General features: G+C 52.2%; 2 protein-coding genes across 2 annotated transcripts; one reads left to right on the top strand and one right to left on the bottom strand.

The window, feature by feature from the left end:
• The first annotated feature begins 3832 nt into the window (after positions 1–3832).
• MANEAL (mannosidase endo-alpha like) lies at positions 3833–7938 on the top strand. The gene is made up of 4 exons (XM_083452941.1): positions 3833–4424; positions 5419–5528; positions 6069–6145; positions 6702–7938. The coding sequence occupies exons 1-4, from the start codon at positions 3944–3946 to the stop codon at positions 7336–7338; spliced, it is 1305 nt and encodes a 434-aa protein (XP_083309067.1). The 5' UTR covers positions 3833–3943; the 3' UTR covers positions 7339–7938.
• A 412-nt stretch (positions 7939–8350) lies between these two features.
• YRDC (yrdC N6-threonylcarbamoyltransferase domain containing) lies at positions 8351–11718 on the bottom strand. The gene is made up of 5 exons (XM_083452971.1): positions 11160–11718; positions 10665–10779; positions 9667–9786; positions 9272–9414; positions 8351–8938 (listed from the first exon to the last, which is right to left on the bottom strand). Exons 1-5 carry the CDS (start codon positions 11546–11548, stop codon positions 8842–8844), a joined length of 864 nt encoding a protein of 287 aa, XP_083309097.1. The 5' UTR covers positions 11549–11718; the 3' UTR covers positions 8351–8841.
• Positions 11719–13397: the final 1679 nt, after the last annotated feature.

Raw genomic sequence — 13397 nt, 5'->3', positions numbered from 1 at the left:
AACCAGTCTGACAAAGTGTTCTGTGTGATTCCAAAGCTCTAGTTCACATAAGCCACTTTTAATAAAGTTAGTACTTTATTTTTCCTACTTTCACCAAGCAAACGTTGCAGAATTTCCAAGTTGTTGAGGAGGTCAGGTTCCCAGAGGTCAGCCAGATGTGAACCTGCCCTGCTCTTCCTTACCTTAAAGAAGGCAGAAGCCCAAGCAAGAGAAGCCTCCTTCTCTCCCACCCCCTCCTGCATCTGTCTACAATCACTGCAGAGAGAGCAAGCCATTGGGGGTAGGGGCTTGGTACCTCCAAATGAAGGCATTTGGGAGCTTTGAGGTGAGGGGAAAGGCAAGTGTCGTGATCTGTGGACAGTTTGACACACACACACACACACACACATATATATATATATATACATATATATATATATACATATATATATATATATATATATGAATTATTGCACGTAAATGCTCATGTTGCACGGCTATTATGTTGCAATGTAAAGTGCCCAGTAGCCTTTTGAGAAAGGGGGATCTATACATGTCTTAATCGACCCATCAATTAAATGTAGTGCTGGGGGGAGGAGATCCCACAAGCCACACCTGGGCTGCTTGCTCCCCACCTTTGCTCCATGGGCCCAGCAAAGTGTCAGAGAAGAGTTGTGGGCTAGTTGCATTTAGGATAGCAAGCATGAATCTAGATTAATTTTCCTGTAGCTGATGCTTAAAAGTTGTTAAGTTGGGAGTGCATAATCACACACACCCAATACACACGCATTTGTACTCCCCCATACGCTACACAATCACAATTTGGCAAGCACTTTCTTGAGGAGAGGAGGGTGCCTGGGTGGCAGCTGACATTTCACTCACTCTGTGAGGTGAGCATGAGGCGAGCTAAGCTGAGCTGAAGAAGCAATGCACCTGCGTTGAGGCACCGTGAAAGTTAGTATTTGCAGAATGGCCCAGTACCAGCTGGAGGATGCAGTGATTCATTAATCTGTGCATCTTTGGGGAATCATAGAATTGTAGAGTTGGAAGGTAGTCCCAACCCCCTGCAATGCAGGAATATGCAGGTGGCCCATATGGGGACAGAACCTGCAACCTTGGCATTATCAGCACCATGCTCTAACCACCTGAGCTAACTAGAGTTTCTCACTAGTCAGGAGAGTCTCAGGCCCGCCCCCTTCCTGCTTCTCATTATGCAGCAAATGGAAAGGCCATATTCCACTTCTAGAAAGAGTTGAACATCTTCTTGATGTGCCTTTTGTGGGACAGAACTCTGGATGGAGGGGCAGCAAGGCATTCCATTAGGCAAGAAGAATCCCTGGCACTTGGGGGCGGAGGGGGGGGGTACTATTTCCCGTCTTCTCTCCCCACAGTGGTAAAGTGCCATCTGCTGCCCATCTACCAAACTGCAGCCAACAGGAAGATAAGCCTCCACCAGCATCTACTGTCTTTTGTCTAGTGCAGTGGCAAAGTGGGCTGCCTAAGGGGCTTTTAAGAGGAAGGGGATATTAAAGACTAAGAAGACTTTGAAAAGCTGGTATCACTGGATCAAGTTCATAAACTTCATTGAATTATTTAAACTAAATAGTTTTAATTGGATTTGGAATAAATGTGCAATCACCGTATTTTTCGCTCTATAACACGCACCCGACCATAACACGCACGTAGTTTTTAGAGGAGGAAAATCCGTAGGCATGCCACCCGTAGGCATTCCCTCCATAACACGCACAGACATTTCCCCTTACTTTCTAGGAGGAAAAAAGTGTGTGTTATGGTGCAAAAAATACGGTAATTGTTACGGCTTTAAATTTTGATCCCATTGTTGATTTCTTCAGTAGGTTGTGCTTGTGCAAACCACTATTCTGAATGCTTTTTATAGGGTAGGGTAACAGGTACTGGGGAGAAATTATGGAACCAAGGAAGCAATGGCCTGGAAATGTTTGGGAACCACTAATCCGGTGAACTCTGCTTATCATGTAAACTGAGGTCTAGAACTAGAACAATGGAGTAGGCAGAGGATGTGCAACAGCCCCACCCAGCAGGCATTCATCTGGCAGGGACTCCCTTGTGAGAACAGAATAGAGCCCCACCGCATACCGAATGGCAGTGGTAAGGCCCAGGTTTCCCTGGCCAACAAAGAGGGTGACCAGTGAGAGAGACTTGTGCAGAAGATTCCCACTACAGCAGACCTGTATCACAAGATCTGGCAGATGATGCTCTCTCCAATATCATGCAGGGAAACTAATAGGGTGTGTGCCCCCCAGCAGTCCAACTCCAGCTGGCTTTCCTCCTCTGGCATTTCCAGTTCTTTGCATGCAATGCAAGGCTGCCAGGGCACTCATTCAGCTGAGCCCAAGCACCACACCCAGTAATTCATCCCTGGAAAGACGCAGACTGATACCTTGCTCCTCCTCAGCCCAAGCAATTCATATTTCTTCAGATGATCTCATCACCCCTGGAGTACAGGGAACTCCTCCTTATATGAAGACACTCCTTTCTAGTCTCTTGTAGGGCGCCACTAACATGGGGGGGGGGGCAACTAGCAGCACTCCTCAGTGATTGAACTGGGATATAAAGGTTCCTGTGGTCCTCAAGTTACTCTAAGCTGAAGAATAACCATGCAAAGAATTGGAACCTATGGGCAGACAGTGTTGATATTTTTGCAGAGGGATCACACCTGCTGTCGGTTGGCTGCCCACCAGCAATCCAACCACTGCATTCTGCACCAGCTAGAGCTTTGGGACCAGACTCCAGCTGGTGCCAGAAGGAACAGGCAGCGTAGGACCGTATGTCGGCACAACCTAGAGTGCGTGTGCGGGGCGCGCCCCCGAAGGGCGCGAAGGGCACCCTGCACGCGCCACAGTTCAGGATTAGGAGTGGGGCGGGGAGCTGCCAAGGTGGGTGGACGGCAGCATTGTCGCCGACTCTCCTACTCTCCTCCCCCAGGTCAGGCCTGGGGGGGCGGAGCTGCACCAGGCACAAGCGCCGCAGCCAAGGCGCAGCTCCTTCTGGCACGGAGCCAGGCTCCAATGAAGGAGCCTGCCGTGGGGGCGACTGTTTGCGTCCCCATTCAAAATTGCGCCTGGGGCCACGGCTCCCCCTTCCCCCACTCTACGCCTCTGGAAACAAGAGATTTGCTATCCTGCGGTCTGTCAATGCATTGTCCAAGGCAGAGGAGTTCTCCAGGAGCAGAATTGACTGGCAATCCTCCACTTGTGTTTTGCCCTCTTAGAATCTCTAGTCTTAGGGCTATCATTTCCCCGCTTATTTTTATTTTTTAAGCATGTACCGCCTGCTGTTCTTGAGAAGAGAAGGCTGCACCTCTCTCTCTCAAGCAGCGCACCCACGTGAATGCAGAAGGCCCAGGTAGGGATAGGGAGCACCTGTCAGCCAGCACCACCAAGACTGAGCTAGATGGCTCAACGGCAGAAAGAGGCTTGCTGGGCTCCTCTGGCGACTTAGGGCTTGGCCCAGCAGCCGAATATAGCTTATACAGTTCTAATGGGTACCCTTCCTGGTGCTGGGGAGCTCTCTGTCATCGCTATTTCGGTCATCGCTACAATAACTGCCATCAGCCCTTCTTTTCGTGGCTCGCCGCCTGCCCGGTCCTCTCCCTCGGGCTCCCTGCCCATCCTTTCATGAGAAAAGACACCCGTGCCTGGAATAGGAGCTTCCGTGCCTTGACCCAGGCCCAGCGCAGTCTGGCTGGACAATGAGAGGTTAATGCCGGCCTCCTCCCCCCGCCCCTATGCATGGACCGTACCATCCAACGGCCGGGAGCGGGGGGAAGAGTGCGCGTCGCCCAGCCTGCCGCCCGTTGGGCTCTTCCGCCTGGGAGGGCAGGGCGGGAGGCAGACGGGCCCAAGTGCCGCGCCGGCGCCTCGCCTGGGCCGTTAGCGGGGAGGCTGCCCGCCCGGGCCGGCGGCAGCTGGGGCTCGGGGCCGGGATGGTGCGCCTGCGCCGCCGCGCCTGCCTGGCGCTCTTCCTCTGCGCGCTCTTCGTCCTGGGCGCCCTCCTGGCGCTGCGCACCCTCAAGCCCCCACCCGACGACCCCCGGCGCCGCCGCTTCCCGGGGCCCTGGCCCGAGGAGAAAGAGGCCAAGGAGGCCCCCGCCCCAGCCGACTCCCCCGCGCCCCCGGACGGGGCGCAGCACCCACCCGACCGGGACGCCCCGTCCGTCTCCTCCTCGCTGCACGTCTTCTACTACACGTGGTACGGGACGCCGCGCTTCGACAGCCGTTACCTCCACTGGGACCACGTGATGGTGCCCCACTGGGACCCCAAAATCTCGGCCAGCTACCCGAAAGGCCGCCACAGCCCCCCCGAGGACATCGGAGCCAGCTTCTACCCGGCCCTCGGGCCCTACAGCTCCCGCGACCCGGCAGTCCTGGAGGAGCACATGCGCCAGCTCCGCGCCGCCGCCATCGGTCAGTGAGGGCGCGTCCCCAACCGACCGCGGGGTAGGGGTGCGGAGAGGAAGGAGGCCGGGGGAGGGGTGGCAGACTGGCCGCGCTGGCGAGGGCGATCGAGACCCCGACCCCCGCTCAGAAGCTGCCCCATAAAGCCCCTCGTCGCCTCTTGAATCAGCGGCTGCTGAAGTCTCTGGGAGCATCCAAGGCCGCAAAATATCCCTCATATCACAGAGGGGAAGCCCAGAGATGCTCCTCAAAGGATAACAGCCTCCCCTGCCAGCAACTCGTCTAGCTTTGGCGGATGGGAGGTGGGGGGTTGGAAATGCCACATCTGCGCTAGCGGCATCCAAAGCCAAAGACCTTTCTTCTTTTTTCCTCTGGGGTTTCCAGGCAACCCCGAGAGGCTGAAGTCTGAAATTTCAGCATCTGGACCTCAGATGAAATTTCAGCACTGCCTTGTCCTGGACAGCTCCTCCCCCATCACCACTTTTGCTGCAGAGGCCAGATGTCTTGCTATTGGCAGGCACGGAACAAGGGATCAGGAAAGAGAGCCTACCGAGTCAGAGCCAAACATCCTGTTCTGACAAGAGCCAATCATATGCCTGTGGGAAACTGCAAGCAGGATTCGGGGGCAACTGCTATACAGGTCAACCGCTATACGCAAGCATTGCTTGCCTCCAGCTGTGATGGCAGAGCATAGTCTCCATGGTTAGCAATCAATAACCTTCTCCCTGAATTTGTCTCAACCTCTTTTAAAGCCATTCAAGCTGGTGGCCATCACTGCATCCTGTGGGAGGGAGTTCCATAGTTTCTATGCATCAAGTGAAGAAGGGGCAGGTTAGTTCTCTGAGGGGTGGTAGGTGCAATGGTTTTGACTATCTTTTTAGCCTAGCAGGCTTTCAGCATCCATATTTAAGGGGGGCATCATCATCTTCAGATTGTAAAGCAGCCAGATGTTGAAGGCAGTCTTAGCTCCTGCGGGTGGGCACAATCCTCTCTGTCTCTGCAGGAGTCATGGTTCTGTCCTGGTACCCCCCTGGCCTAGCAGATGACAACGGTGAGCCTTCTGAGAGCCTGGTGCCCTTCATATTGGACGCCGCACACAGATACGCAATCCAGGTGCCTGTTGTTGCCACTGCTTGGGGCTATTAGGCGAGTTTTATGACAGCTGCTTCCAACTATGTGGCAGCCAGGGTTGGTGGGGGTTCCACTCATGAGCAGTCATCCACAGTGCAAAGGGGAACTACAGGGAGTCGTTGTTAATTGGTTAGCTTCTCCTTGCTTGAAGCCTTGTAATGGGGTGGGGTAATCTGGAAGTTCATGGAATAAAAATAGTATTACAGAGCCATGCCTGCCTGTGACAGTTCAGTCTCTTCTCTCTCCACCCCCAAAACTGATTTTGATACATAAGAAGGAACAAAAATGGAGAGAAAGAATGAATCTTACATGGCAGGTGGCTGTCCAACTTCTGTTTAAAAACCTCCAGTGAAGGAGAGTCCGCCACCTTCCTTTAACAACTTTTAACTGTTGTGGTGAAGGGATAGGACTAATGTAGGTGGGAGCGGGGGTGGGAGATTACTCCTGCAGTTGCTGCTGCCCACTGACTGTGTGGCTGGGGGTGCTGCACAACTGCTGCTGCCCCGTGTTCCTTTTCTGCAGGTCACCTTCCACATACAGCCATATAAAGGGCGCGACGACAACACTCTGCACAGCAATGTGAAATATATCATAGACAAGTAAGTACAGTACTCAGAAAGCAAAGGGTTAAAAAGATAGGAGAGGCCATTCCTACCCTTGAGAGGCTTGCGTAGAACAAAGGGCCACTTTTGCTTGTGTGAAACCCAAGAACTCAGGGCTGAAGATGAGCGTTGCTTATTTAATAAATAAAGAGTGTTTAAACTGTAAGTTTTAAATGCTACTTATTGCATTTGTGGCAATCTGCTCTTTTGGCTGGAGAAAAATGGCCCTCATAAGAAAACCTAAAAACCTTCAGATACTGGTGATGTGGTCAGGCTGCTGGGCTGGCTGGAATGGGGAGAAGGGGGCTCTTTGCTCAGTCTCCCTGTCAAAGGACCCCAGTGCTGGAGCTCAGCTTTCAATGGGTATCTGTTGGCAGACAGAGAATCAGAGAAACTGGAAGCGAAGAGGGTACTGATGCAACATTCAGAGCGGGGGGGGGGGGGGAACCAGGCAACTTGCCTTCTCTGCTAAGAGCAGGACCAAGTTTCTCTAGGCTGCTTGTGGACTTATAAGGCCAAATGTGGGGCATTAAACAGCCTATTATCTTGGCAGGTATGGAACACATGATGCTTTCTACAGATACAAGACCAGCACGGGCCGGAGGCTGCCTTTATTTTATATTTATGACTCGTACCTTACGCCACCCGAAGCATGGGCAAACCTGCTCACCCCTTCCGGCTCCCACTCTCTCCGCAACACCCCCTATGACGCCGTCTTCATCGCCCTGCTGGTGGAGGAGGGGCACAAGCACGACATCCTCTCCGCCGGCTACGACGGGCTCTACACCTACTTTGCCTCCAACGGCTTCTCCTACGGCTCCTCCCACCAGAACTGGAAAGCCATCAAGGCCTTCTGTGACTCCAACAACCTCCTCTTCATCCCCAGCGTGGGCCCTGGTTACATCGACACCAGCATCCGCCCCTGGAACAACCACAACACACGGAACAGGGTAAATGGCAAGTACTACGAGACGGCCCTGCAGGCCGCCCTCATGGTGCGCCCGGAGATAGTCTCCATCACGTCCTTCAATGAATGGCACGAAGGCACCCAGATCGAGAAGGCCATGCCCAAGAAGACCCTGACCCGGCTCTACTTGGACTACTTGCCCCACCAGCCGGACATGTACCTGGAACTAACCCGTAGGTGGGCAGAGCACTACAGCAAAGAGAAAGAGCAGTGGCTCATGTGAGCAAGCTGTGGAGGGTTGATTCTCCTGGGCACGAAGAGACCCAGAGAGAAGCTGGTAGCCATTCAGGTGGAGGAAGCTGCTCTCAGAGCTGTAAGTTTCTGGAACCTGGGTGAAGAGGGATGAGCTGCGTTTCATGTTGAAATACCTCTTGAGAGGTTTGCTATGCTCCTGCAGGGCAGCACACCGATATACGACTGTGCAAAACTCCCCAGATAGAGTTGAGCTAGTGCTCTTGCAATCCTCCTCACTCCAAGCCCTCAGCTTTCCTTAAAAGAATAAATCTCTTTGCCTGCTGCAAGCCAAGAGGACAATTCATTTCAAATCTGAGTTCTGCAGGAGGTGCTAAACTGAACAGCACATCCCTGTTGCTATTCAGTTCCAGGGATATTTATTCCTTCTCTGCTGCCACTGCTACTTAGACCTCTACCCTGTTGCTGCTCCCAGCAAACATAACCTGATGGAGCCCTACCATTATTAAAAAAACAAAACCTAGACAATTTGTGTATGCAGGAAAGTTCTCAGAAACCACATGCTGTATTATGTCTTTGGAATTCCAATGATCAGAAATGCACCCAGTCTTGCAATAAAACAAGAACCTCACTGGTGTTGGCATTTATTCCTTCAAGACAGGCAGCAAGAACAGAAAAGGTGATGCCCCAGTGACCTAATGGGGCGTGGAGTTTTGGCGTTTGCTTCAAATGGAGACTGCTCCTTAATAGCTTGTTGCAGACTTTGTCAAGTGAGTTGTACTGTACTCCAACCTATGAATAGTTTGGGGGCTGGGCTGGAAAGAGGAGCAAGTGTGTTGTTTGGGCCCCATGCCTGCAGTTCAGGCAAAGTTACTAAGAGAACTCTACTGTGGTTGCATGGGGAAAATGAGCTAGATTCTCATTTTACCATTAATCCTACACCACTAAGATTATCAAGACTGCATGTCACCCTCCAATAGGTAATTTCCCCCCAGTCTTAGAATTCCCCACCCTCCGCATACTAAAGAACATGGAGGCCAACATGCACTAGGTTTCCATTTTAATGATATTGGTCAAAAACGCAGCCTGTTGCTTGCCCATCAGTGGCTGGTCTGGTCTCTGTTTTCAGTAGAGCTGGGTTCAAGGCAGTTTGGTCCCCCCTGGTCACAGGCAAACTCCACCTACCAGAGCCCCTCAAAATGCATCTTCCTGCTTTTCTATACACTCCATGATTGTCAGCTGCACTGTCTTGTTCCAATCTTCAACCCCTCCAGGCCAAGTGTTCAAGGGATAGAGAGGACAGACTTCCTAAAAGGGAGGGATACTTAGGCACAGAAGTGTGTGCCCCTCCCTAAATCCGAAAGGAAATGCCAGGAAGGAGAAAATACTTCGCCCCCAGCAGGGCCAGATCCTTCTGGATTCACAGAAGTCAACTGGGAAAGGAGGGGAGGCTCCCTTTGCACCCAAGAAGGGCAGAGTTATACTTTCCAGGACAAGGCTCTTGCAAACAGCTTCCTGATATGTCACACACCATCTACTTGCCCAGAGACTGTGTGAGTTGACCACATATAGGCAGATCAGCTGTCAGGCCATACTTGACTGCCAGGATCTCAACGGTCTGAATAAGTGCACTGCAGAAAAGAAAAGAAGGAGTAAGATGCCGGGGACAAGATCTGCATTGTTTGCAGCTTAATATTCTTGAAGGCTAATTTAGCATCATCTGTGTGTTAAATGCAAAGTCAAAATAGGAGGTTTGACTCAATTCACAAGGCACTCCACCTGCAGGAGTAAGCAGGTGTGCTTCTGGGAATCATTTGCAGGAGGAGCCTGCCCCCTTTAGGACCACCACCACACACCCCAAGGACCACTGTCCTGGGGCTAAATAGTTCCATCCTATTCAGAGGAAGACAACTCTGCAGCCTACAAATGCCACTCAGGTGGAGAGGAGGCTGTGTGCGGCTTACCATCCTCCCCGGATAATCTTGAACTTGCCAGGAACAGAAAGGTCAATCACGGTAGAGCCTAGACGGGACTCTGGTCTATGGATGTCCCCAGTGGGGCCCCCATCAATTACAAGTGACAGGTGAGGCCAGAGCTCTTGGAACTCCTGAAATATAAAAGAAAAAGAGAATAAGAGCTCAGCAGGCTCCTGAGCCAGTGTGCACCACAAGATGCTAATAGCCAACAACCACAGAGAAAAGGGTACCATAAGCTCCTGCTTAAACACACAGTGGCTTTATTCTCTGAGAGGAGCAAGCCAATTAAAACAAAATGGAACATAATGCCCTTCCCTGGGGACTTGGAGAGCCACCCAGGCTTCCATTATCATCCCGTCCTACAGGTTTCAAGCAGCCCTTACCGTGACTGTGAGGGAGCTCGCCCCCTGACTGATGTTTGCACTTGTTAAGGCCAGAGGGCCAGCACACTCCCTGGCCAGCTCCCTGATGAACCAGTGACTTGGGATGCGGACACCAACTAACTGTGACAAAAGCGGGGTGGGGGAGAGGAAGAGATGAATGAGTACCACTACTTACTTTTAGCTTTTATGTATATATAGTTTTAAAAGGCAAGATATTTATACATGCATGTATATGAAAGCATGCATACATATACAGTATATGCCCCACTTTCCACTGCACAACAGCATTCAGGATAGCTTACAGTGAAGTCCAACACAAGTTAAATTCAGTAGAAAAAAAACCCTAAGAGAGCATGTGTAGCAAATAAGACAAGAAGTTCATCTACCAAAACACAGGAAACCCCTTAGCACACTAAATTAAATGCCTGCTGGAATAAGAATATAAAAAGGCTAGGCAACAGAAAGGGGGATCAACAAATTTCCTAATGCACAGACACAGAGGAAATCCTAAGTAGTCAGGCCTCCACTACTACCACCAGGTCATGAAGAGCATCCCTAGCAGATCTTGTGGGCAGGTTGGTATGGAGATTTCCCCAGTCTGCACTGTGAGAAGAACAACCCACATACACCCCTGCTCATTTGAATAGGACAGGAAGTAGGAATCTGTTGCACCTTTATCCCACCCATCTCAGAATGCAGCCACCCCTCCCAGGCCACATAACTAAGTGAAACTAAAACAGGAAAAGAAGTAACAATGCCTAGCTTGAGACTTGCAGTCCGGCAATAGCTTTTTAAAAAAAAATCCGGAGGAAAATTAAAATCTCCACTAATATTCCCAACCAATCAGATTTGCCTTTTAGCCTGGAATGGAGGAAGGTCCACTCTGATGTCAACCTAAGAGCACAAGCACTTACCCAACTGGTAAGCACCCTATTGGGAAGCTGGGAGCTCTCCAAAAGGTAAAAGGGTCTCTATAGAACTTGCTAGCCAAGACTCACTGGGGTGAAGGGGTTCAAGTCTTTGTTGAGGGTGTCTGAGCGCTCCAGGACCAGCGTCACTGGCCCAGGAAGGAGTTCCTGCAGCAGCTTGTCAGGCACGCAAACGTTACAGTACCTACAAAAGGGGAAGGAGAAAGTATGCACAAGGTGAGCCCATCCTCTGTCAGGCAGCCAAAGGCAAGCAGCAAAACAAAGGGGTGGGCTACCAGACTAATACTTGACTGGAGGCGGTCCTTATTTACTCTGAAGGAAATAAAATCAGCGCTTGTGTTTTTTAACTTCAAACGCCACTGGAAACAAAAGGATTAATCAGCTGATACACCTCAATGCCAAAGGGGGGGGGGGGGCTTGCCTGGGTTTCTGCCTTCCTGGAAGGGGCAGAAGCGGCCGGGGGCCCTATCCACTGACTTCGCCGAAGGAAGGAAGGAGGAGAGGCGGAGGGAGGGCCACCCCCCCATTGCAAGACCCCCACCTCCTTCGCCGACCCCGCCGCACCTGTAGACGTGCTCGACGTCGGCGAGGCAGATAGCGAGGGGCTTATTGGCGGCGCGGCCCTTCAGGCGGTAAATGGCCCCCAGCGCCCGCGAGTCCTGCGCCAGGCAGGCCACGCCGTAGACCGTGTCGGTGGGCAGCGCCACCAGGCCGCCCTCGCGCAGCGCGGACGCCGCCGCCAACAGCGCCGACTGACTGTCCGGCCCGGAAGCCGGCAGAGGCATCGGCAGGGGGACCCTCGCCATGGCCGGCAGTCCGGGAGCGGAAGGTGCGCCCTCCTCAGAAGCAGCAGCCCCGCCGCCGCGCCAAGGTCTGACCGGGAGGGACGAGGAGGAGGAGCAGCACCAGCAACGCCGGAGCCTCAGACCGAGCAGCAGAGGCGCTCTGTACATGCGCAGAAGGAAGGGCGAAGGAGCCCCTCTCCGGCCAGCGGCTCAGCCAGTCAAGCGAACACTACGCTCTCCGCTTCGCCGATACCCTACATCCGCGCCTCGCACGGGGACACTTCCTGTGCCGCAAGCCGCTGCCATGACGCAACTTCTGCCCGGCGCCGGCTATCGGGACGGAAAGAGTGGCGCCGCCGCCCAGGACAAAGCAGAGAGGCGATAGCCCTAGAGAGTCCCGGGCAAGCACTGCTTCCGCTCCTTACAGGAAGTTTAGGCTCTGCGTGAGCCCCCGGACGCCAATTGCAGACCATAGACGTGTGAAGTGGTAGACTGGCCTCGCATTTGCTTTCCCAGGGGACAGAGCCCGCCTATGTGTCGCGTTGCCCGAGGCGTGCTAAGGGGCTCGCCACTCTGCGGCTGCGCAGTTGCTTTCTTCCCCTGCTAGCCGGGTGGAGCTCCAAGAACTGGACTGGGTTGGGGGGGGGGCGGAGGCATGACCCCTCCCCACACGCGCCATCCTGGACAGAGGGAGTGGGGGACGTGGAACCGTTTGAGACACACACGCGCCGCAAGCGGCCGTTGTAATTAGTAACATAATAGTTGCTATGAATAAAAGGTGGAGGATGCTCCGTAGCAGCCTAACACCCCAACATTATTATTAATAGGTGCTAAGAATATAAGTACTATTATTTATTAATATTATTACAAAGTTATTAATATACCGAGGCAGCTAAGAGAAGCGTTTGCCCCCTTGGGCTCATCCTAGTGCTTGGGCAAAGCGCCCCCCCCCCAGTTTCACCCAGGTTCCTCCTCAGCACTAGTCATCCAGGAGGGAGAGAAGGCTCCACCCTTTCTCATCGACTGATCAGGTTTGCCCTCACAGGACACAATGAAAATTAAGAGCCCATCTAGTCCAGCATCCTCTTCCCACAATGGCCAGCCAGGTGCCTGTGGGAGAAGCCCTCTACAATGCATTACAGTAGCCCAGTCAGCAGCTTTCCAGGGCATGGGGCATTGTGGATGCACTTGTCAGTATATGGAAACATCACAGCTGCAGACAGCCAGATTGTTGACATCACATGATGCGCCTATTTGTGGGAAAGAAGAATTTCCCAGGAAGTTCACAGGCTGGAAAAGTCTCTGTGAAGAGTGTAATTTGAAACCTTCCATGTGCGCATGTACAGGAAGTTTGTCAGACGTGCTAGAAGAACTGAATTGAAAGGACCTGTTTTTCTCTAGTGCTGTAATGTCAGAAATAAACATCATGTAAATAGATTTCTGACTTATTTTCTTTCCCCTGCGGAAGCAGGAGGAGGGGGTTGTGCATTTTACCCACTTGGGAAAATGTCGCCTATCAAAATCTCCCTGGTCTGTCTGGATGTCAGCCAGAGGTGGTTACCGGTATGCAAGCTCCAAGGACAGTGAGAGGGGCCAGCCTCTGTGGAGGGGTGCTTGCAAACCAACAGCACTAACCCGGTCCACAAACTAAAGATGGAATACCTCACTTGGGGCAATGTCACTCTTCTGGGTCTTGGGTCAGCTAATTATTGGAAGCTACCACTTCCTCCTAAACTTCAGCTCAGGCAGACTGGAGCACTACATTCTTGCCTTCTCCAGTACATTGAAACACAAGCAGCTGCATTATCCCAAGTCATACTTTTGGTTCATTTAGCTCAATATTGTCTAAGTGGGTCCTCAGAATCCCAGGGAAGCCTTTACTTAACTTCACCTGAAAATATCAGAAATCGAACACCAGGGACCTTCTGCATACAAAGTGCGTACTCTGTCACTAAGCTAAAACCCATTGAAAATAATTCCAATCACCTCCAGAAATGATTCCTCCAAAGGCACCAGA

This window comes from Podarcis tiliguerta (genome assembly GCF_965153285.1).
Source record: "Podarcis tiliguerta genome assembly, chromosome: 8".
NCBI lineage: Eukaryota > Metazoa > Chordata > Lepidosauria > Squamata > Lacertidae > Podarcis > Podarcis tiliguerta.
Note: the sequence above shows the minus strand (reverse complement) of the source record. Positions and strands in the feature narration are given on the sequence as shown.